This window comes from Scleropages formosus, chromosome 11 (assembly GCF_900964775.1).
Source record: "Scleropages formosus chromosome 11, fSclFor1.1, whole genome shotgun sequence".
NCBI lineage: Eukaryota > Metazoa > Chordata > Actinopteri > Osteoglossiformes > Osteoglossidae > Scleropages > Scleropages formosus.
The window spans coordinates 26,441,153-26,462,342 of record NC_041816.1 but is presented as its reverse complement, the minus strand read 5'-3'; the positions used below and the strand labels follow the sequence as shown (position 1 = coordinate 26,462,342).

Here is a 21,190-nt window from a genome sequence, read left to right as displayed (position 1 = left end):
ATGAGTAAATTTCCGCTTCACACTGACTCTGCATTGAGCGGACGTTTGTGACGATTAATTTGTGCGCGACGCTGCACTGGTCGGCCTCGTGTCGTCATCATTCCGCGCAAGAGTCAAAAGAAGAGCTGACGTCTGTTCTATGGTGCAGTTTGCGTTGTAAATTGTTATAAAATACCAATCCACCCACTCATTTGCTTGAGGAACGGACTGCAACTTATTTGCTTTTTTAAAGTCGACGTCAACAGGTCAGTGCACTTCTCTATTGCCTGGTTCGAACGAACGTCCAGCGAACAGCTCGACGACAAACATCGAACGAACGGAACGGCGAGTGTTTCTCCTTCACTATCTCGTTTTCCCATTTCTATGTAAATATTGCCTATTGTTGTACCCTAACTATCGTGTTAAAGATGTGGTACCTACCTAGCCAGTAAGACTATCGGTTTTTTAAATTACTTACCGAACGAAAATAATTAGAAGAAAACTCTTCGTTCATTTTTAGATAAATTATTAGGAGCAAGTTTTTCTCTTCGGACAAATTGAGTAACCTCTAATAGCTCCGCAGCTGAGTCTGTCAAGAAGAGATTGTAATGCGGTACCGACTGCGCGGGGCGCACTGCGCATGCGCTTGTCGTGATGCCTAAGACACAATCAATGAGAAGTTAGTCATATTAAAGATGTGCCTTTCTCTTATCTGAAGTTTTGATGTTCATTATATACAGTGTCCTCAAGCATGTTTTGAAGAGTGTTCAACCACTGAACTTTGTTGCATTCCACTTCTTCAGATGTGATGGTCACCTTTTATGTCCATTGTTTTTTTTATAGATCAGGAGCTCAGAAGTTGGTGGTAGCACGTGAGGTTACCATGGCATCTCCAGGGGGGCATGGAGGAGGTGCAGTGTCCACCCGAGGAGGAGGCGGCACCAGAAGAATGAAGTGGGCATTGGAACTGAGTCTGGGGAATACAAGGCAAGTACCGCTCTCACTGGTGACCTGAAAAATCCCCAGATGGACTTTAATGGTGCTGCATGTGAACTGAGACTCTCCAGTAGCTGTAGATTTTCTCTCAAATTGGTGTGTTTCCTGGCCATCTCAGGGTCTGAAGAACTGCAGTACTGAAAACACACTGCCTCACTCACTCTCTTTCATTAACTGTTTTTCTTTGGTAGGGTCATGGGTTTTCAGAGTTTATCGCAGTCCATCATAAGGCAGCCACACACACACAGGCTATAGGCAGTTTAGAGTCACCAATTAGCTGAAAGTCATGTCTTTAGACTGTGAAACCCATGGAAGACTCCACGCAGACTGAGCTGGATTGGAATCCTCATAGCTGGTGTTTGGAAGGATAGGTGGATTAACCTGCAGCGCATGTGCTGGTGGGAGGCAGTTTCAAAGTCTTTCAGATGATACTCATTCATGATGATTTTTGGATGTGTCTGGTGTGACTTCAGTTTCCTGTACCATCTTGCAGAAGTCGTGGTGACAGGCAAAGCAGCCAAGGGGACACTTTATACCCAATCGGATATTCAGACAAGCCTGTACCTGACACAAGCGTCCAAGAGGCTGACAGAAACCTTGTGGAGAAGGTGAGGACGGTAACAGTTTGACATCCTGAGCTGTTTGTGTTTACTGTGATGTTTTACGTACTTTCAATATTGAGTGCACTATTTGTGTTGATGATGGTCCACACAGTGGTGCTCTTACTCCTTTATTTGCTTTATGATCAAAATCAGTTAATATTATCAAGGGGTAAACTAACTACTCCTACTCTGCAAGTTTTAAATTCATTAACCGAAATGCCTTTATTCCACATGTAAATTATTTGTGATCACCGGTGTCTTGCATGATGAGACAGAGATTTACTGAATACCAATATCAGGGGATGCATACAAACTTTATTTCTTTAAACTTTGTATGCATTCCCTGATATTGGTATTCAGTAAATATTATATAAATTAGGTATAATTAAATTGTAACACAACATAATTGTAACACAGGTTTTCCAGGCTTAACCAGATCACTCACGAAATTGTAAAGTCACAGATAGAACTGCAAGAGATTAGGACTCTCTTGACATGGCACTGTGTTACTATGGTACATTTCCAGCGTCACCACCACACCGATAGAGTTGCTGGGAATTTTTGGCATGTAAACATATTCATCTGTTGTTTTCATTGTTCTTGAATCCTGTCGTACCTGCCTGGTCATTTTAGTGCTGCTTGGCAACACACTTTAATTTGCATTTCCACTGGAAAAGATGAGGGAGCTGCGCTATTACTGGAGCTGGTTTTTCTTCAGTTTTTTACTGATGATTTAACAGGTTTTCAACAGATGAATTAACACAAGTTTATAAGAATAATTGTTTCCTCTGTCTAATCAGTTATGTAAGATGTTGTGTTCCATTTGTCTCTCTTCTGGGTAATGTTAACAAAACAAGATTAAATAAATGGTTGGAATTTGTAACAATTCAAAATTTATAAGATTAAAATATAAATTAATAAGGATGTTTTGGTTTACAAAAAAAGGTGATAATCTAAATAAAGTGAACGAACACCATGAGATGCCGATCAAAGATGTGCCCAAAGGACTGCCTGGCACGTTGGGACTGAATTGAATTGAGGGTCCATTGTTCCAATTTTATTTTTTTCCCCCCTCTTCCCCCCCCCCCCCCCCCCCCTTCTTTTTTTTTTTACTGACATCTATTCTCTCAGTGGATAAACACAGATTACGTTTTTTCCACTGCAAACGGAAGTTTTAAAAAACAAACAAGTAAATTAACACTTGAACAAAAATGTTTGTAACTTGTAATATTTGTAACTCAGTCATTCATAGCCTGTGGAGAAATTGTACCTGAATGAGAATAGCATCATATAGCTGGTCCGCGAACAGAAACTAAAACATCCATGTAGAAATACTTTTTTTTTTGGTTTCTCAGAATTTAGATTATATTCTTTCATTTATATTCAGGATTTTGTTTTTTACATTTGTCTCTTCAATGTTGTACATCCAGCTTGTAGCTCTAAACTCATTGAACAAACTCTCGTTCGTTCTGGTGAAAGAAGTAAAGCTGTTCTGCAACACAGCGTTGGGCTGCATCCTTAAAAATTGGACTAATTTTTTCTGTCTTCATCCATTGTCACAATGTAGTAGACATTTTACTATATCATTTTTGCATTTTCAGTTTTGTTGGATTAAACATACTTTTACCGTTAGTTCGTACTATATGTTAGTTTTAGAAGAATATTCCACATTACTGAAATTAGAAAATTTCGGCAAATTGTGGCATTGGGTTCCAAGCACCAGATATTCCACTACTTTTTAGGGTCTGTTGTCTAGAATGTTCTAGTGTCTCCTAGAATCTTTTAATGGCTGCAAGATTCTTAGCTGAAACTGACACTCTAAGAGAAGTGGTGGTATTTTTCTAATCAATGCAAAAATGAACAGAAGAACTCTGGAAAATGTTGTTGCTTTGTGAATCAGTGGCTACGGCTCTGCGGTGATCTGGTTCGTGTTAGTAATTGAACAATCATACAACAACCGCTTCATCTGCAAAGCCACCAGTATTGCGGACAACCCTTCTCACCCCCTTCGTGGACTTTTTGCCTTCTTGTCATCTGGCAGAAGGTACAGGAGCATCCGTGCCACCACCAGCAGACTCCACAACAGTTTCTTCTCTGAGGCTGTCAGATTACTGAACACCCTGCTGCCTCCCAGCACTCAACTGGCACAGTCAAATAGCTACCCCAGCACGACTCGATGCACTACAGATGGTTTACAATTTACAGTCCATGTCCTATGTATTTATTCTCCTGTACTTGTCTCGTACTCTTGTGTATTTGCACTTTATGTAGTCCTGCGTACTGTCCTGTGTTGCACCATGGTCTCCAGAGAAATTACATTTCGATCCTCTGTATACAGGCTATATAGAGGAATAGCAATAAAAACCACTTTAGAGTGCAGGTGATGTCACCATGAGCGCACCTGTATAGGTAAGACCAGAATGTGTGACGTCTTGTATGACTCGGTACATGTGGGAGACAGAGGAAATTCCCTTAAAGCTAGTCTGCGTTACAGTGTGGTGCAACAGTGTCACTGCAGAAGAGCTACATGTTGGTGGCCTTCATCCTCATGCTCGGTCAGTCCTGAAAGGTGGCCTGGTCCGGTCCTGTGCTGACTCCGTCCGTCCCCCCTCTCTCTTTCCATCAGAGGTGCTGGGATGTGGCTCTTGGCCCCCTGAAGCAGATTCCCATGAATCTGTTCATCATGTACATGTCTGGCAACACCATCTCCATCTTCCCCATCATGATGGTCTGCATGATGGCCTGGAGGCCCATCCAAGCGCTGATGTCCTTGTCTGCCAGTAAGTAGCCCTCGCAGCCTACAGTGCCCGCTGGGCATCTAGGTGTGACATTTACTCTACGGTACACCCTTCAATCACTGCATAACTCTGCTTCCCGTTCCCTAGCTTTTAAGCTTCTAGAAAGTTCCAGCCAGCAGTGGCTTCAAGGAATCGTCTATCTCATCGGCAACCTCCTTGGGTCAGCATTGGCCATATACAAGTGTCAGTCCATGGGGCTTTTACCCACACATTCTTCTGACTGGCTGGCCTTCATAGAACCTCCTCAGGTGAGCCTGCTTGGGTAACACACTTCAGTAGTGGCACTCTGGTTCACAGATTTTCCATTTAATACTAAGTGTTTACATGTTTTTCTTCAGAGGATGGAGATAATGGGTGGAGGTATGGTGCTGTAAAAAGAATGAAGAAACGTATCCACGCCCCGATTCCTTTCCGTACGCATTCTTGAAATTGCTGATTTCACAATGATGCTGTTGTTGGTGCACAGAGTTCCTCATTACCTTTCTTGCTCAATAAAAGTTTTCATGATCAAACAAAACCTACCTTTTGCTGTTTATAAGTGTTTGCCTCTGACAGTTTGATAACTTGCAACCTGGGTTGTGTTTCTGGATCTTCCCTACTTTCAAGCTTCAGAATTTGTTACACAGTGATTAATAAATATTAATAACTATTTGAGAGGAGAAACGCAAAAATATTTTGTTGAAATGTGCCCAAGCTGCCCTGTATTTATGTCATGACGTCTCCAAGTAACCACTCATTTCATTAAGTACTCAAGGTAATCAATTACTAAAATGCTTTTTGTGCAGTTGAGCTATATGTTTAAGTTGCAATATGTTATGTCTGAGAAGGGTTAATGTAATGTTGAATGTTAACCTGCAATTAGACCATTAGTGGTTTTGGTTTTTACTCTTGTTATTGAACAAAAGCTCTCAGAAATGTGCCCCTGCATAACTTGCATATTTTGCATTTATCTCAACAGAAATCTACAATGTCTTATGCAAGAAAAGTAAATCACCTTTTGTACCAGGTTCTGCCCTGCTGAGGTCATGCTTGTCTAGGCAGAGTGGTATTTACTGCCTTAGTGAGTCTTGTACTGTATCTCAACACACAGTCCTTTACAGTCAGTCTGGTTTGTGCAGCTCTGTGTGTGTGTGTGTGTGTGTGTGTGTGTGTGTGTGTGTGTGTGTGTGTGTGTGTGTGTGTGGAGTAGGATGCTGGGTGTTAAGTCCTCCCCAAAGCAATATGGCAACAGGCAGAGCAAACATAACACCCTGAGGGAGACATTACCTGAAACCTGAGCAAGTTTAAGTGGAAAATGTCAGAGAATTTTCAGTGTACAATGTACATTTCACACATGCTCTGGAGGCAGCAGGGGGTGTAGTGTTTAGGGCTGTCTTTTGGCAATTTCAAGGTTCCTGGTTCCCTCCTTTTGCTATAGTAACCTTGGTGAAGGTACTTAATTATTGCAGGAAAATTACATAACTATTAATGCATCTGTAAATGCTGTAGCTTTGAATACAAGATTACTCTAACTTGCTTTGGACTATGGCGTCAGCTAAATAAAGATTAATATAATAATAATGGTGATGGCAAAATCCAAGTAATCGCACGCGCAGTGTTCTGCCAGGAGCCGGTTCTTCTGGCTCCTATTGCGTAACCCCGCCATTCAGGCGGCAGAGGCACGTGGCAGCCACGAGGGGCGCTGCTGCGCGGGCCCGCGACCAGGTGCTGCTGCTTATCACTCGCTCGCACGTGCCGCGCGCAAGAATGTCTCGGACGGACTGGTCCCGCAGGTTTGGGGTGGGGAGGCCTTGGGAGGCTCCGGCTATAAGAGCTCCAAGAGTGGGGGGCGCCCCCTGAGTGCAGCCGGACGGACGGTCAGTGTTCGTACACCATGAACACACTGGGCGAGTTTTAAGCCCCCACGCAACCAGGAAGCCGGATACTACTTTTTTTTTTTTTGTGTGTGTCTTACCTTTGGACCCTCGGATGTTTTATTTTTCCTCTCCTTCCAGTTTCCGAAGTATCTTTCACTTTTCCCTTCTCCCCGTTTTATACGGTACTGAGAAGAGAACTTTTGTGCGAAAGTTTCCAGCGTTTTCTCTCGGTTTTGAGTGAATTATTTGTCCATATCGCTACTGTGTAGCGACCGCATCTCACCGGGTTCCTCAGCTGAGACGATTGGCGCTCGAGCGGGAGACGGAGCTGCGGCGCGAGACTCGGGGTCGCCGCGTGTCGTAATGGGGCGGAACAACAACGAGGCGCGCGCAGCCGGCGCCGCGAACCCCTTCGTGCACGAGCTCCGGCTGAGCGCCTGGCGGAAGCTCCAGGTAAGATGGATGGATGGATGGATGATGGTCGCTGGATCGATGGAAGGGTATCGATCCGAACGGAGGTATCCGTCGGTGGCCGAAGGGCGAGGTCACAGTGATGCGCGCGCGCGCACGGCGTCCACATGTGATATTTTACTGGTGACGCAGATTAAGGCTCAGGGATTCTTTACAGAATGGCCCAAATCTGGAGTTTCGGCTTGTGACGTCTGTTAAAAAGTGCTGTCCTTGAAAGTTAGATACAAAACTCCAGTTATTAAGTGTTAATTTCCTAAGCAAAGGAACTGTTTCCACAACAAGTTGGAGCCATAATCAATATCTGGACAAAATGCAAATAATTACAGGTAAATAATGCAGCCCGAAGGGTTACAGTTGCTGATCAGCGGTGTGTGTGTGTGTGTGTGTGTGAGAGAGAGAGAGAGAGAGAGAGAGAGAGAGAGAGAGAGAGAGAGAGACCCTTTCTAATATCCAAAAATGTAACTCAGTCTTTGGAAGTTTATTCAAAGCATCCCACTGATCAAGTGATGCTGAGGATGATAAATATTATTGTAGGAATCCAGCATTATGGGTATTCTTATGTGACATGATCTCATTCTACACTGGTGTCCAGTACCTTCAGATAATCCTGGATAAACGGAGTCCCTGTGGAAAGGGACTCGAGACATATTAAGAGAACATCTGAAATATTTTCTCTAGTCTTCCTGAAATATGACGTGTGTGTGTGTGTGCGTGCGCCTGTTGAGTTTTACTGTAGACTGACTGACTGTCCCACGTGGTTCCGCAGGTTCTGCTTATGGGTCTGGTGCTCTTCCCAGTGCGTGTTGCCTTGGCCGCCCTGCTTTTCTTGCTCATGTGGCCCGTTGCGAAGCTGCGGCTCGCCGGCCTCTCGGCGGAGGAGAGGGCGCAGCCCGTGCGGGGGTGGAGGAGCTGGGTGCTGCACCCCATGATGCTGCTCCTCAGCCGTGCGGTGTTCTTCTCCCTGGGCTTCTTCTGGGTCAAGGTCAAGGGCCGCCAAGCGGCACCGAAGGAGGCGCCGCTGCTCGCCGTAGCCCCTCACAGCAGCTTCCTGGACATGCTGATTCTGTGTGTGGCTGGACTGCCCACCGTAGTGTCCCGCTCAGAAAACACCACCCTCCCTGTCATTGGAGGTGAGCCAAGATGAATGTAGCAGAATGAAGGAAGTTGCCGAGACCTTTTTTTTAAAAAAAAAAAAATAAAACTTAGTCTGCAAGATGGGTATGTCTGACGTTTTACCTGTCCAGTAAATTTCTGCATTTGTTCAATTCCAGAACGTACCAGAAAAAACAAAGTTAAGTTTAAAATGTCTTAATGGGAAGAAACTTTTTTTTTTTTTTTTTAATTTCACAAGCTTCAAAATTACATTTTTGATGGAATTATACCTCTTAAACAAATTTAAATGATACAGTAAAATAGATACTTCAAGGAACTTCGGTTGTATTTGTGTGTGTGACAGAGTGTGTGTGCTCCACTGATGTATAGATGAGTGACCCATTAAGTAGTGTATCTAGCAGTGTAAGTCACTGTGGTGAATAAGGTATGTGGGTTGATAACGCTACATAGAGTTCATTGGAAGTCGCTTTTAAGAAAAGCGTCTGCTAAATAAATGTAAATGTTTATATTTAAAAAAAAAAAAAAAAAATAAAACAATTCTGTAGACTAATTGTGGCTCAGCATCACCATCTGTGTCTGCCTATCTGTCAGTCAGTCAGTAGCTGTTTCCTCAACCCAGTTCTTCCGGATAGCAGGACAGAGGTGGTCATCGGTCACTGCTTATTTGTGGTGACCGCATGTGTTCATTCGGTCCCTCAGAGCCAGCCTGGGACTTTGTCTTCCACCTTTTGGACTGCTGTCCTATCTACCACTTGTCCCCAGCTCCCCAAACATTCTCCAGAGTGACTGTCCAAGAAAACCACAGCTCTCTATCAACTGGAGGTGACCAGCCATTCAGCCTCCTGCATGTTTTCCTTTCCTTTCCTTCTCTCAAGCTTCTTGGTGCCTCTTCCCAAGAAACTGCTAGTTCTGTGATGATGGTGACCTTCTGGGAGACCAGTTTACCTCTACTGGTCTATGTCTGAGAGTGCGATTCACTTGTCCAGGTGGACCTCCAATGTCTACTCTGTATTGAAGGAGCTTTGGATCTCTGTTTACTTCCATCTTGGGTCGTGCCCTTTTCTTCAGCCCTCATACATATGTCGGTGGAGGTTTTGAGCTTCTCAGTGTTTTCAAGTTCAGGACTGGTGCTCTCAGTACCACGTCGTGGTGTTGGCGACAGCTGCCCTGCCTTACTGTCACGCCACCAGCTGAGAACATGTTCAGGTTGCCTGTTTTTCCAGAGGCGTTTTGACTTTATGCCAGGTTGTGGAGGTTACTTTGAGTGTGCAAGACATGGTTAACAGGACGCGGTACGACCTGAGTCTGTAAAGACTCAAGATCCCTGATGTCACTCCATGCAGTCAGTCTCCTCCTGCTTTCAAACTGTATATCTATTGTTAGTTGATTAAATTTCTGTTTGGAAATTCATCTCCTGAGATGACTGTCCTCATACTGACCAGCACAGACCCCACCCCTCCATGTTTCTCTGCCAGTCGTACCCTCCTACTCTAAAAAAAAGCCAGTTGTGGCTTTTGTTTTATCAGTCACAATTTGACACAGTTCCACTTCATTTTTGACATTTACACTAATTTAGCTGACATGTCTCTTCAAAGCAACTTACAATGTTAATATTACAATTACTTAAGGTTGTAACTGGTATTTACCCATTTATACAGCTGGGTAACTTCCTGGAGCAATTTAGGGTAAATGCCTTGCTCAAGGGTACCACGGTCAAAGGTGGGGATCAAACCTGCAACCTTTGGATCCAAAGGCAGTACCTCTAACTGCTATGCTACCAGCTGTCCTGTCTGAGTGCTTTCTAGGGGAGAAGAAGAAAAAAACATGCAGTTCACAACTTTGACCATTTTGAATCAGACTTCTCAATGTATCATATTAAACATGATCATCAAGTCCTCCTAATCAATGATTCTACCTGTTCAACTACAGAGGTCTTGAACACCCTCTGGTGACAAACCCTGGTACCAATGACAACAAAATGACTGCTAGTATCTTTCCAGGTGACACAATGTCATGTCACTCCTTCCCTCTTAGCGCTGCTGGAGTTCAACCAGTCACTGCTAGTGAGCCGGAAGGATCCAGAATCGAGAAGACGTTGCGCTGCACAGCTCAGTGAGAGACTGCAGTCCAATGGTCGCTGGCCTCAGGTGTGTGGATGTGGTAGCCAGACTACTTTGCACATTCATAGCTCCTCCTGGATTGATGTGCGGAGAGGTGAGGTCTTCAATAAAATTTTGTTATTCTTGTTAGATGCTGCTCTTCCCAGAAGGAACCACAACCAACGGTCAGGCGCTCATCAAATTCAAGCATGGTGAGTGGCAAGGGTGCAAGGAAACCTCCACAAAGTTCACTACATCCTCAGGAGGAGGGATCTGAATGCAGATGTGATTCTTGAGTTCAAATTAGTTTCCTTCATACCATGGTATGAACCAGTTTACTTTACAGGAGTGGCTACATACAGGGTGTTAATTCTTAACCATACACTATGTTGTCTAAGCACATGGGAGGTCGGTGGAGAAGTGAGTTTGACATCTTTTGAGACACTTGAATTTGAGAGGGGGAGGTCATTCCACCACCAAAGTGTGTGTGTGTGTGTGTGTGTGTGTGTGTGTGTGTGTGTGTGTGTGAGAGAGAGAGAGACCATCAAGCAGGCAGAGGTAACCAGGTCCTGTTGGTGTCAAACTGTATTTTAGAGGGCTGCTCAGATCAGGTCTTTCTGTTTTTACTCAGATTAATGGGGGAGGGCTCTTACTTTTGCACATTTTATCACCTTCCATATCAAGGCTGTAACAAAACACTGGTGCCCCCCCCCCCCCCTTAATTTACTATTGGAACTGACAAAGCATCTGACTGAATTCAATGTTGTAAACATTCAGAGAAATCAATAGCGCTGTGTACTCTGGTACTGTGATTACAGGGTGTAATGTGGGCAACAGGGAAGCAGAGGTGTCTGTGGTAACACTTGCTACCAAACCCTGAAGAAAAAGCAAAGAGGAGCACTTAAGGGACTCTGTCATGTCTTTCAGGGGGGTTTGCTCCAGGAGTCCCCGTCCAGCCTGTACTGCTGCGGTACCCCAACAAACTGGTGAGATTTCTGCCCCCATTCCCCCCCCCCCCGATCGACCACTGGCAACAGGACCTGTGCTCATAGTGGGGAAAGCTGCCTTCTACTACAGTAGTACATTCAGGACCAACTTAAAAACTGTAAACATTAACTCGTCTATGGAAAAAAAATACATATCCAGTGCTGATTCAGAGTATGGTAACCCTTTGTGTCCCTTACTTTTACCACAAAAGTTACTAAATGATTGTGTTTCTCATGTGACATAACTGGTGTGTAATGACAAGTTCCCCATGTTGCTTAGAGAAAATCGTGTGTGTGTGTGTGTGTGTGTGTGTGTGTGTGTGGTAGAAACCTGCAAATATTGCGGGTGTGAAAGTAAGTGAATCCCAAGTTGCACTGGGTAAACCAAGTAGTTAAGTAGGATCAGCAGTATAAATGAGCAATTTAAGCTCTACGGTTTTTGTTTTGTTGTACAGAAGTCACTATCCCTACAGGGCTCTCACACCTTTTAAGCAGTGCTATGTATGTATATGTATACCCCGTCCCCCCGTAAATACCACTATACAACAGTTGCTTCTCTTTTGCTCTGTCAGTGTAGGTTTGAAACCCTCCCCCCCCCACGAAAGTACTGCTGCTCTGTTTTTAATGTGTAGAATAAACATCCTGTCCTTTTACAGGACACTGTTCGCTGGACCTGGAAGGGGACAGGCTGGTAAGGAGGAACCCCACCCCCAGCACGCACTGCCACTGTAAATAACACATAACATCGCTCCTTCATAACAGCACTGGTAAATAACCCCCCCTGGTTTCAGGGTACAGGCACTGTGGTACACGACTTCTCAACTTTACACCAACATCACTGTGGAGGTAAGCCTGACTACTCTTGATTCCCCTCCCTCGCTTATAAAGGGAGAAAGTTACATGTTGTGTAACTTTTTTCCCATTTTATTTATTCCCCCACCCCATTTAGTTTTAATTTGACATGTTCCAGTACTAGTTGTTGTACAACCAGAGCAATGGCTGGGTCAGTAGTATGAAAAAGATTTTGTAATGTGCGTATGTGCATTGGGTGCAGTCGCTCGTTCTCCCTGATCTCAGCTGTAACTTGTTTACCGTGCGTGCCCTTAGTTCCTGCCAGTATACAGTCCATCCGAGGAGGAGAAGAGGGACCCCACCCTCTATGCAGATAACGTCCAGAAGCTTATGGCACAGTGAGTCAGAATGTTCAAACATGGACTAATCCCTCTTGGCATGTGTCTCAAACCTTCCTGGAAAGGTGTGTGTGTGTGTGTGTGTGTGTGTGTGTGTGTGTACAAGATGAGGTTTTTAGAATGTCGTCACTCCCATGTTAGTACAGTATGAGGGTGTATGTGTGTGTGTGTTCTGCCCTGATCTGCAAGGGTTTGTCCCAGAGTGTGAGGCACTACCCTGGACACCAGGTGGCGCAGTTCTTAGATCTGTTTCCTTTCACTTAAAGGGACAGCTTTGAATTCCCCTTCTTAAGTACTTTATTCAAGAGTACTACAGCAGTGAAAATTATGCTGCTGAATGAATTGGTGAAGCAATTGGGACTTGGGGGTGGTCAACTGAATGAATAAGTGGAGATATGCTAATGAGAGGGGTGTGGTTGGCTGCTCCTCAGGAAGTTGGGGGTTCCTGCCACCGACTATGTGATGGAGGGCAAACTGCCTGTCTGGAAGTTGGGATGTCTGTGTCTACCCTTGGAGCCCCCTGCCAGAAAAGCACTGACCATTCTGCAGTGTACAGGGTAAGTGTCTGTGTGTATATACATGTTACTGTGTGGTCATGAACACTTCTTCATTTAATTTAATGTGTTTAGCTGACACATTTCTCCAAGACCAGAGTGGAACTGTCATTTAGTCCAGTGCCCCCCTCATCCTGGTGTTACCATGTGTTTGCATCTCAAAACTGTAAACACATTTTAATGGTTTTGGGGAGAGAAATGGATAAACAGGATATCTCAGAAGCTGAGACCCACATGGCTGATATTTCTCGATCTTCACCTGCTGACTGGGAAACGTCTTCTGAGAATCTCATATCGTACCATTAGCTGACCAATTGGGGTTCAGTTTTGGCTGCAAGTAGTTGCCTCTCTGTTTCTGTGGTGCAGAGGTGACTGTCCAAACCAGCAAGTTCATTGCCCACATTGTAGGGTTATAGTATCCTGATAGTTGGAGTTGGCTGCTACTGTGGTGGTTAAAAGTGCTGCTTTTGGACCCAAAGATCGAATCTCACCTCTGGCTGTAGTATCCTTGAATAAGGTACTTATCATAAATTCCTACAGTAAAATTACCCAGATGTATAAACAGGTAAATTATTGTAAGTCACCTTGGAGGGGAAAAAAAAAGTCAAATGAGTGTAAAAAATGTTGAGTTGTGTATGCAGTCCAACAGGTGAAGCATTGACTCTCCTAGTGGTCACTCTGGTATCACCTTTGTCCAAAGTCATTTACAGTTGAAGATGGACTACAGCAAACGCTACATTATTCCACGTATACAGGGGAACACAACACGCACACACACACTGTGGGCTGTTCAGCTTACCCAGTTTACTTGAAATGCCTCAACCTTGGTAGGGTGTTTGTGTGCATGTTTATTTCCTTAAATTCCAGTCCTGTCCTGTTGTGCCTCAGCATGTCGGACATCAAGACTTTGGTGCAAAAGATGATGGACGCGTGTCAGCCGGGACAGGAAACGTGCATCGGTGCACAGGAGCTGAGCTCAATGTTGCAGCTGAAGGTTGCAGCTGCTGTGGAACTCTGTGGGCTCTATTCCAAGGTACAGCATGGCCCTTGAGGGGAGAGGTGCGTGCGTGCGTGCGTGCGTCCTCAACATGAGGACAGCCTCATGCAGCACAAACCCAGGTGCGAGCACTGAATTCAGCTGTGACAACAAAAATGGAGATTAATTCTTGAGGCGCGCGTGTGTTGCAGGATGAGCAGGTGGACCTCCGGCAGCTGGCTCTAAGCGTGGCTGCAGTCTCAGGTGTTTGGAACCTGGACAGTCTCATTCATCTTTCCTTCAGTGTGAGTACCACAGATGCACACAGGCTCGACATTGACTGTTGCTTCACTTTCCAGGACAGGTAGCTTACTTTTCATACAGGTTGAATCAGAGAAGTGGACAATAAATTAAGGTTGGAAATAATCATATTTCATCAGAATTAATATCATCATAATACTGAAACTTACTAATTGCATCATCTTTTTTTAACCCCTCTCTGCTATAAAGCAAAATGGTTCCATTTTTTCCTGGTTTTTTGAACAGATCTTTTCACCCAACACCCTGATTGTTTAGCTTTGTTCTGTTTACTGAGATGCATTAATGGTAGAAACACTTTGTTTGATATATTTCAAAATTGAATACAGGCATTATTTGAGACAGGTTTTTATAAAAAAAAAATTGCCCAGAGGACAGGTATGAACCCAAGAATAAATGCTGAGCCCTGTGTTCATGTAGAATCAGGTGTTTGTGTTTTGACGCCAACTAGACTGAAATACATCACTGGCTCTATTGCAGCTCTTTGATGGGGATGGAAAGGGCAGCTTGACTGAGAAAGAGATGAGCGACCTGTTCTCTGCGTTATTGGGCTTCTCTCAGCGCCACGTTGCTGCGCTGTACCTGGAGGTGGCTGGTGCTGGACCGCCTACGCAAGGTGAGCACTCGAACCCAGGTTTTTATAGCCCACCTCCTCTTACAACCAAATACTTCTTCCCAATCCGTAATAAATGTAGGGTCTCAGCTGCCTCTAACTTATAGGACAGCTGGTAATGTAGTGGTTAGAGCTGCTGCCTTTAGACCCAAAGGTTGCAGGTTTGATTCCCACCTTCAGCAGGTACTTGCCCTAAAATTGCTCCAGTAAAATTACCCAGCTGTATAAATGGGTAAATAATTAAGAACCTTAATATTAGAAGCTGCTTTGGTGAAAAGCATCAGCTAAATGAGTAAATTTTATATGGAGACCCTGTATGATTGTGACGTGGTTCCATGGGGCTGCAGTACCGGTTGGGTACAAATGCAGTAAATTGTTACGACTGAAGATCGCTGCCTTTTCCACAGAGGATCTGGAGACGTTACTGAAAAAGCACCCCTGCTATCGGAAACTATTTACCGACTACCTCAACACTAACAAAATTGGACAGTTCTCTTACAACAAGAAGATCGAGAACCATACAACCAACAGCAGAACAGAAGTGTATTGTAAGAAAGCTGATTGAAAGGACTGGGTTCCTGGGACCGTGATTGTTTTAATGTTGTAACAATGGGCTCGGTGGACCTGATCTGTCCTTTTAGTATTTTATATTAATGAGACTTTAAGTATATTTGTTTGTTTGGGTGAAACTCAGGAATGTATGGATGCCCACTTCGGTGAATGAAGGCATTTACAAAAATGTGTTTTTACCCCAATGTCCCCGTATCCTTCAATGAAATGCTGGAAGACTGGGTTTTCAGGGTTATTTTTATTTTTTTTATGTTGTATATGAATGTGTATAAAAGTTAATTTTATAAGAGTTTTAAACATTTTTCTAGAATGTAAAATAAACTGAACAAAATCAGTCTTTGTATTCTTTCCCAGTTTGCTGCCTGGTCACTTTCTCCAGATCAAACACTTCCCATATGTACCTGTTATCTGTACAAGTCCTGTTTTGAACATCCATCAACCACTGACGTGTGTGTGTGTGTGCGCGTAGACTTTCACCTTCTATGTCTCCATTGCTTTTACTTGGGCTCCCATCAGTTACTCTTTTCCTTCTATATCCATCTGGGGGTCTCAGCACCCAATGTTGCTGGGGGTCTCAAGATGGTTAGACAATAAATGTGGTCCAGTCAAAAGGGGAGCTTAGCCTCTCTGATAGATGCTGGGTCCCAACTTCTGCAGTGACTAGTAGGCCTCCTCCGTAGTGTTGGTGTTGATCTTGTCCCGTAGGTGTTTTTGTGTTATATCCTCTGGGTATGGTAGAGCAAGACATGGCATGTATAGTGGCAGAAGTTCTTATGGTTATTTTATTCAAACCTAAACCTTGAGCTGTTCATATTAGACTTTAGGGTGGGAGATGGAAAGTGTTTCTAGTTGAACAGTAAAATGCAAGCGTATCCCAGTCCTGACTTTCTGAACTCGTACCTTTCTTGAGCATAATGAATGTGGGCTGTGGGCTAAGTCATGAGAGGGGATGTACTGTGTGGAACTGATGTGCAGGAACTGGCTTAAACCAGAGCAAATATTGGAAGGGAAGAGTCACCTCCGCATGTCTTCAACTTTAGGAAGTTGAAGCAGGAGCTCTGTGCATCAGCGCAGGGAAGTTCAGATAGGTGCCAATGCTGCCTGGTTCCACCCACCCCATCAGCTCTCCTTCCTGACTACTCTAGCCATACTGTCGTACATCTATACAGCAGTAGTGTCCTTCAACATGGTAGGATGAATAATAGTTTCAGAGGATGATGCAGGTGATTCTAACTGGGACTCTTCCAATCTGCAAGTAACAGCAGGTTGCAGCAGCAGATTTATTAAACATAAAGCCTGTGTCTAGAGAGCTGAGGCTAAAGAGTAGGGCTGCTTTCTAAGCTATCCTGGGGTCTGCCAGTTGAATCCCAGGGTTCCACAGTTAGTGACTCTACCCTAGAGATGGAGTGTGTTTCTCTGCCCCACATTTTACCAGGGTTTCCTGGTTGGGCCACTACATTTGTATACAAAAAGATTTTACATGTTCCTATACAGGATGGTGAGTACCTGACTTGCATTGAATCCTGCATGAATAAAATACTCCAGAATTTACTGATCTTGTTTATGGAGATCAGACCATCAGAGTAGAACAGAGTTCGCAGATTTCCTGATATGTTGAAAGAAAATTGTAATCTAACTATACTGTAAAGCCAGGCTGGCAGTGGTGTTTCTCCTTGTTTGCATTGTTCAAGTTATGTGTTGGAATTGTTTGGGGAACATCTGGGTGACTGAGAATCTTACCTGCATGAGGTTTCAATGTTCTATGTTTAAATGGGGTTTGTGCAAGAAACCTCATATGTATAATACAACCAAACCACTGCCTGGAAACAGTCTGTAAAACTAAACAGACTGTCTGTGAAAGAGCTCAGTCTTCACCTGTTGAGAACCATTTGCAGATATGACTGCAACACCACCCACATGCTCAAGAAATAAGTGGTGTTCATGCTGTTGGTTAAGTCTTCTTGAAAATGTAAATTATGTGGAGAAAGTGTATCCTTTTTCAGCATTTCTGGGCAGTGATTTGGAACATGTGCTGGTAGCCCATTCTGGAACTAGTTTCTGACTTTGAGTCCCAAAGGGACATGATACCAGCTTAGTGCAGCGTAGTAGCTGGATGGGTGGGATATGGCTGAAATGCATCATTCAAAGACATGTATGTGCTATATTGTAGTTTACTTGACATGTCTGTTCTGCAGGGGAAAGGCAATTATGGGATGTGCCCCCCTCCCAACCCTCAGCTATTGGAAAGTCTCCTAGAGTTGTGTCTATATTGCCTCTAACTTGCAGGAGGGGTTCTAATTCTGGTTGCGGTATGGAAGATGCATCATTGGAATGGGCCTAGGAGAGCTTTGGGGGAGGCTGTACTGAAAATGGTGTCCTGATGCTCTGTGGGAAAGTGCATGGGTTCCAGTGTCTGGAGAGGATGACAGCTGAGAAGATTCAGACTTCATTACTAATATGGGAAATATCAAGTCCATCATGAGGATAGCTTCAGACAGGGCCTAGAACATGAGTCCTCCATCCTGCTGCAACAGAGTGTGACTTTATTACATGTACAATACGTTTACACGTGCCCCCATGTTACAGACACATGAGATGGATTTTTATATATACACTTTGTTTTAATTGTATTTTATTCACTTGTATGTGCTCAAACATTTTTGTTAGAGTAAATGTCACCTGCATTTCCATGTCCAGCCTATAGCAGGCAGTAAAGAACACCCAAACAGAAGAGGAGTGTGGAACCACCTTCCTTCAACTCAGGCCACAGTAGCTTCGAATCCAGCTCAGTCTGTGTGAACTTTGCATGTTCACCCTGGGTGCTCTGGTTTCCTTCCATATTCAGTTTTCATTCTGATGTAAAAAAAGTTATTAAAATGTCCTACAGCATGTTTTTCATTTATAAAAGCTGTTTGCACAGATGTACGCAGATGCTGATGAATGATGCACGTTACTTCAGTTAAAAAAAATACAGAATGAAAAGCCACCACCCACAATGTTCCCTCCCTTGTGCTCTGTGCTTCCAGGATGGGTTGTGGAACACAAAATGTGAAATAAGTCCTACAACAAATTTGTAGTTTATTATTGTTTACCTGAGGTTTTTTTTTCGAACTTATCCCATGAATAGATCACGGGACACCGAGGGGTTGGATTTACAAACTTCTCATCCCAACTGTGTTCATCAATTTAGAATGTTGTGGTTTTTTTTTTTTTCTTCAGCTGAAGCTTTTGTCCTGCATGTCTTACAGTATAAAGTTTTTTTTTTTTTAATACAGAATATTGAGCTACTTATTGCAATATTTAATCAGTTAATAAATAATGAAGGTAATTAGCTGTCAAATTCAAGGCTACTGCAGCAGTAGTGGGTATTGAAATGCTCGTCCTCGAGTTAAAAGCCAGAAGCTCAAACCACTGCGCCACCTGCTGCCTCCTGAACTGACTTTCTCTGTTGATTGTGGAGAAGAGGAGCAACACATTTAATATACACTCATCACTCTGTACACAGTAAAATTTAAATTATGAAATGGTGGTAATTATACAATTATTCAATAACCATTTAATATGTTGTATATTTAAAATAATAATAAACGTGGCCTTTAAAATGTATAAAAGTATCCGCAAAAGACGCTACAGGGGACAGGATGATTTAAAAAAATCTTTTAGATTTACTCTCGTATTTTCATTCACATTTGACAATAGTATTTTTATTGTATTTGAACTTGTTTTAATTCCTAGTGTCGTATTATGTAGCTACTTTCTTGAAAATTGTATTCAATCTTACAGTTATTTGGTTTCATTTAAAATGTAAACCTGATTATAGCTTATTTCGACCTCCACAATTATAATTCTCAATAAATGGAGTGTATGTGTAAATTGGCGAAACAGTGTATCATGACAGTTATGAGTTTTGACGTTACTGGGTTTGAACAAAAAGGACCGCAAGCGGCTGGAATCCATGGGAACGGAAGCGGTGAACTCCATTTCCCAGCATGCAGCGCGCGAGCGTTCTTGCGTGGCGGAAGTGCAGTGAGCAGTTTGCGCAGGCGGCGATTCCAGGACACGCGTTGTGCACGTGAAACATCTCGGCGGATTTGTGTGTTTTATCAGTCAGATTCACCGCTTTGGGGGTTTATAAGACTTTTTACAAAAAAAAATTTATACATTCAGGCACGGCTGTGTGTCTGAAGTCAGTTCTTGGAATCCTCGAATATATCTGAGACGTTGGTTGGCCGCCATCATCATGTTTCTGCAGTTTTACCTGAACGAGAACGGGGAGAGGGTGTACACTCTTAAGGTAAAAGATTCCGAAAAATGTCTTTATTTTGTGTGCAGTTGCTCGCTATGATGATAAACAGTTTTCCCGTTGAGAAATACTTGTTTTAATTTCAATTTGCTGCGTGTAGCCGTCCATGGCATTGGTGTTAAAAGTATGAAATTCATACGCTGTCTGACTCTGCCTGGGCGATTGATTCCTCGCGACAGTTCAGTTTGCGTTGTCGTAAAAGGCCACAAAGTTACTTATTATGAATGTTTTATACAACTGGCACTGTATAAATTCATATTTAGAGGGATTGACTGTTTGTGTTGGATGTTACTGCTTTACAGGAATGATCAGTTGAAATCCATACGTTCACAGAGCTCATGATAATTTTCATTTTGTGTCCTGGGCTGGGTCACATGGGGGGGGGGGGAATTCATATCACAGCCGGTAACAAGTGGTTAAAGATGCTGCTTTGGACCCAGATCGCAGGTTCGATTCTTACCTCTGGCTGTACCCTTGCTTGAGCAAGGTACTTACCTTGAATTACTCCAGTAAAAAATTACCTAGCTGTAAATGGGTAAATAACAAGTACCTTAATATTGCCAGTCACTTTGAGGGAGAAGTGTCAGATAAATGAATAAATGCAAAAAAAAAAAAAAAAAAATTTAAAAAAAGTTTACTTTTGTATCCAGTCCCATAGCCTATAGGTAAAGCCCTGACTCTCCCAATGGTCTCTCTGGTATCACCTTTATCCAAAGTGATTTACAGTGTTAGATGGACTACAGTAAATATTGTACATTAATTCACTACAGGAGAACATAATACACTCTCACACACACAGTGGGCTGTTAAGCTTACCCTGTCCGCTTGAAATGTTTGCCTTTAAATGTAAATGCATCCACACATGTGAACCAGGTGACCTTTTCAGGTGGTATGTTTTCATGACCACCATGACAGTTAAAAAATTCAAATACCATTCTAATAGTAATACAGACAAGTGTGGAAATGTCATGACAATAATATGCACTTAGTGTAAGTAGTATATGAAAATGCTGGTATCATTGGCATTCCTTATGGCTGCATGAGAAAACTCTTAACCAATGTTTTAAAACTCTTTGCAGAAATTTGACCCCTCAGGTCAGCCCACCAGCTCAGCTCATCCGGCCCGCTTTTCCCCAGATGACAAGTTCTCCAGGCACAGAGTGACGGTGAAGAAGCGCTTTGGACTGCTCCTCACCCAGCAGCCCAGGCCAGTGCTGTAATGTCTGCTGTCGCTCAAAACGCCGGTGGAGCCCTCATCCTTCGGCCTTTCGTCTCTTCCGTAATGCTGCCTTGACACCTTTGGCGCCATTTGACCCCTGACCCCGAAAAATACCTTTCGTCATTCTGAGAAACGGAAAAAGAGAGATCATGCGACGGCCTAGAACTGATTTTGTTTTTACTGTTCTTCAGTTATGCCACATGTTAAAAGTAACTTTGAAATGTGTTTGTTAAAATAAAGATGTGTGTTCTGCTAACTTACGGGGGGGAAAAAAACCCCCAAGTGCTTTATTTACTGACTTTGTGATGGATGATGGTTTTACTGCTCATGTACCAACTCTGTAGTACTTGTTTGAATGGAAAATTGTGAAGAGTGGCTTGAAATTTGCTGCAGATGTTTATATTCACAGAATTGCTCTGGAGTCTTATCATAAAGACTGTTGAAATAATGGATTTGGCCTCTTTCTTGCTGTGAATCAAGAAGGGTCAGTAGGTGGCATAGTGGTTAAAGTTGCTGTCTTGCGCACAAAGTATCCAGGTTGTAATCA

General features: G+C 43.3%; 3 protein-coding genes across 4 annotated transcripts; all 3 read left to right on the top strand.

Annotated features, from left to right (window-relative positions):
- The first annotated feature begins 85 nt into the window (after positions 1–85).
- Positions 86–4,889, top strand: emc4 (ER membrane protein complex subunit 4). 2 transcript variants are annotated; one of them, XM_018746008.2, is made up of 6 exons: positions 86–324; positions 823–966; positions 1,469–1,583; positions 4,204–4,357; positions 4,463–4,623; positions 4,714–4,889. In XM_018746008.2, exons 2-6 carry the CDS (start codon positions 863–865, stop codon positions 4,747–4,749), a joined length of 570 nt encoding a protein of 189 aa, XP_018601524.1. In that variant the 5' UTR covers positions 86–324; positions 823–862; the 3' UTR covers positions 4,750–4,889. The 2 variants fall into 2 exon arrangements, with proteins under 2 accessions (XP_018601524.1, XP_018601523.1); XM_018746007.2 differs by having other exon boundaries at positions 89–245; positions 4,714–4,885.
- A 751-nt stretch (positions 4,890–5,640) lies between these two features.
- Positions 5,641–15,352, top strand: lpcat4 (lysophosphatidylcholine acyltransferase 4). The gene is made up of 13 exons (XM_018745979.2): positions 5,641–6,684; positions 7,469–7,832; positions 9,850–9,962; positions 10,066–10,126; positions 10,842–10,900; positions 11,557–11,591; positions 11,692–11,746; positions 12,008–12,090; positions 12,522–12,647; positions 13,533–13,677; positions 13,833–13,925; positions 14,419–14,554; positions 14,959–15,352. Exons 1-13 carry the CDS (start codon positions 6,595–6,597, stop codon positions 15,114–15,116), a joined length of 1,518 nt encoding a protein of 505 aa, XP_018601495.2. The 5' UTR covers positions 5,641–6,594; the 3' UTR covers positions 15,117–15,352.
- A 3,778-nt stretch (positions 15,353–19,130) lies between these two features.
- nop10 (NOP10 ribonucleoprotein homolog (yeast)) lies at positions 19,131–20,914 on the top strand. The gene is made up of 2 exons (XM_018746005.2): positions 19,131–19,415; positions 20,504–20,914. The coding sequence occupies exons 1-2, from the start codon at positions 19,362–19,364 to the stop codon at positions 20,642–20,644; spliced, it is 195 nt and encodes a 64-aa protein (XP_018601521.1). The 5' UTR covers positions 19,131–19,361; the 3' UTR covers positions 20,645–20,914.
- The last annotated feature ends 276 nt before the right edge of the window (positions 20,915–21,190 follow it).

What these genes read in the sequence shown, in the direction of transcription:
- emc4 (XM_018746008.2), top strand. Translation starts at nt 863, where the DNA reads ATGGCATCTCCAGGGGGGCATGGAGGAGGTGCAGTGTCCACCCGAGGA. An exon ending in CTGAGTCTGGGGAATACAAG is followed by an intron (nt 967 to 1,468) that starts GCAAGTACCGCT and finishes ACCATCTTGCAG; the next exon opens with AAGTCGTGGTGACAGGCAAA. An exon ending in ACAGAAACCTTGTGGAGAAG is followed by an intron (nt 1,584 to 4,203) that starts GTGAGGACGGTA and finishes TCTTTCCATCAG; the next exon opens with AGGTGCTGGGATGTGGCTCT.
- nop10 (XM_018746005.2), top strand. Translation starts at nt 19,362, where the DNA reads ATGTTTCTGCAGTTTTACCTGAACGAGAACGGGGAGAGGGTGTACACT. An exon ending in AGAGGGTGTACACTCTTAAG is followed by an intron (nt 19,416 to 20,503) that starts GTAAAAGATTCC and finishes AACTCTTTGCAG; the next exon opens with AAATTTGACCCCTCAGGTCA.
- lpcat4 (XM_018745979.2), top strand. Translation starts at nt 6,595, where the DNA reads ATGGGGCGGAACAACAACGAGGCGCGCGCAGCCGGCGCCGCGAACCCC. An exon ending in TGCGGTACCCCAACAAACTG is followed by an intron (nt 10,901 to 11,556) that starts GTGAGATTTCTG and finishes GTCCTTTTACAG; the next exon opens with GACACTGTTCGCTGGACCTG. An exon ending in GTCCAGAAGCTTATGGCACA is followed by an intron (nt 12,091 to 12,521) that starts GTGAGTCAGAAT and finishes GCTGCTCCTCAG; the next exon opens with GAAGTTGGGGGTTCCTGCCA.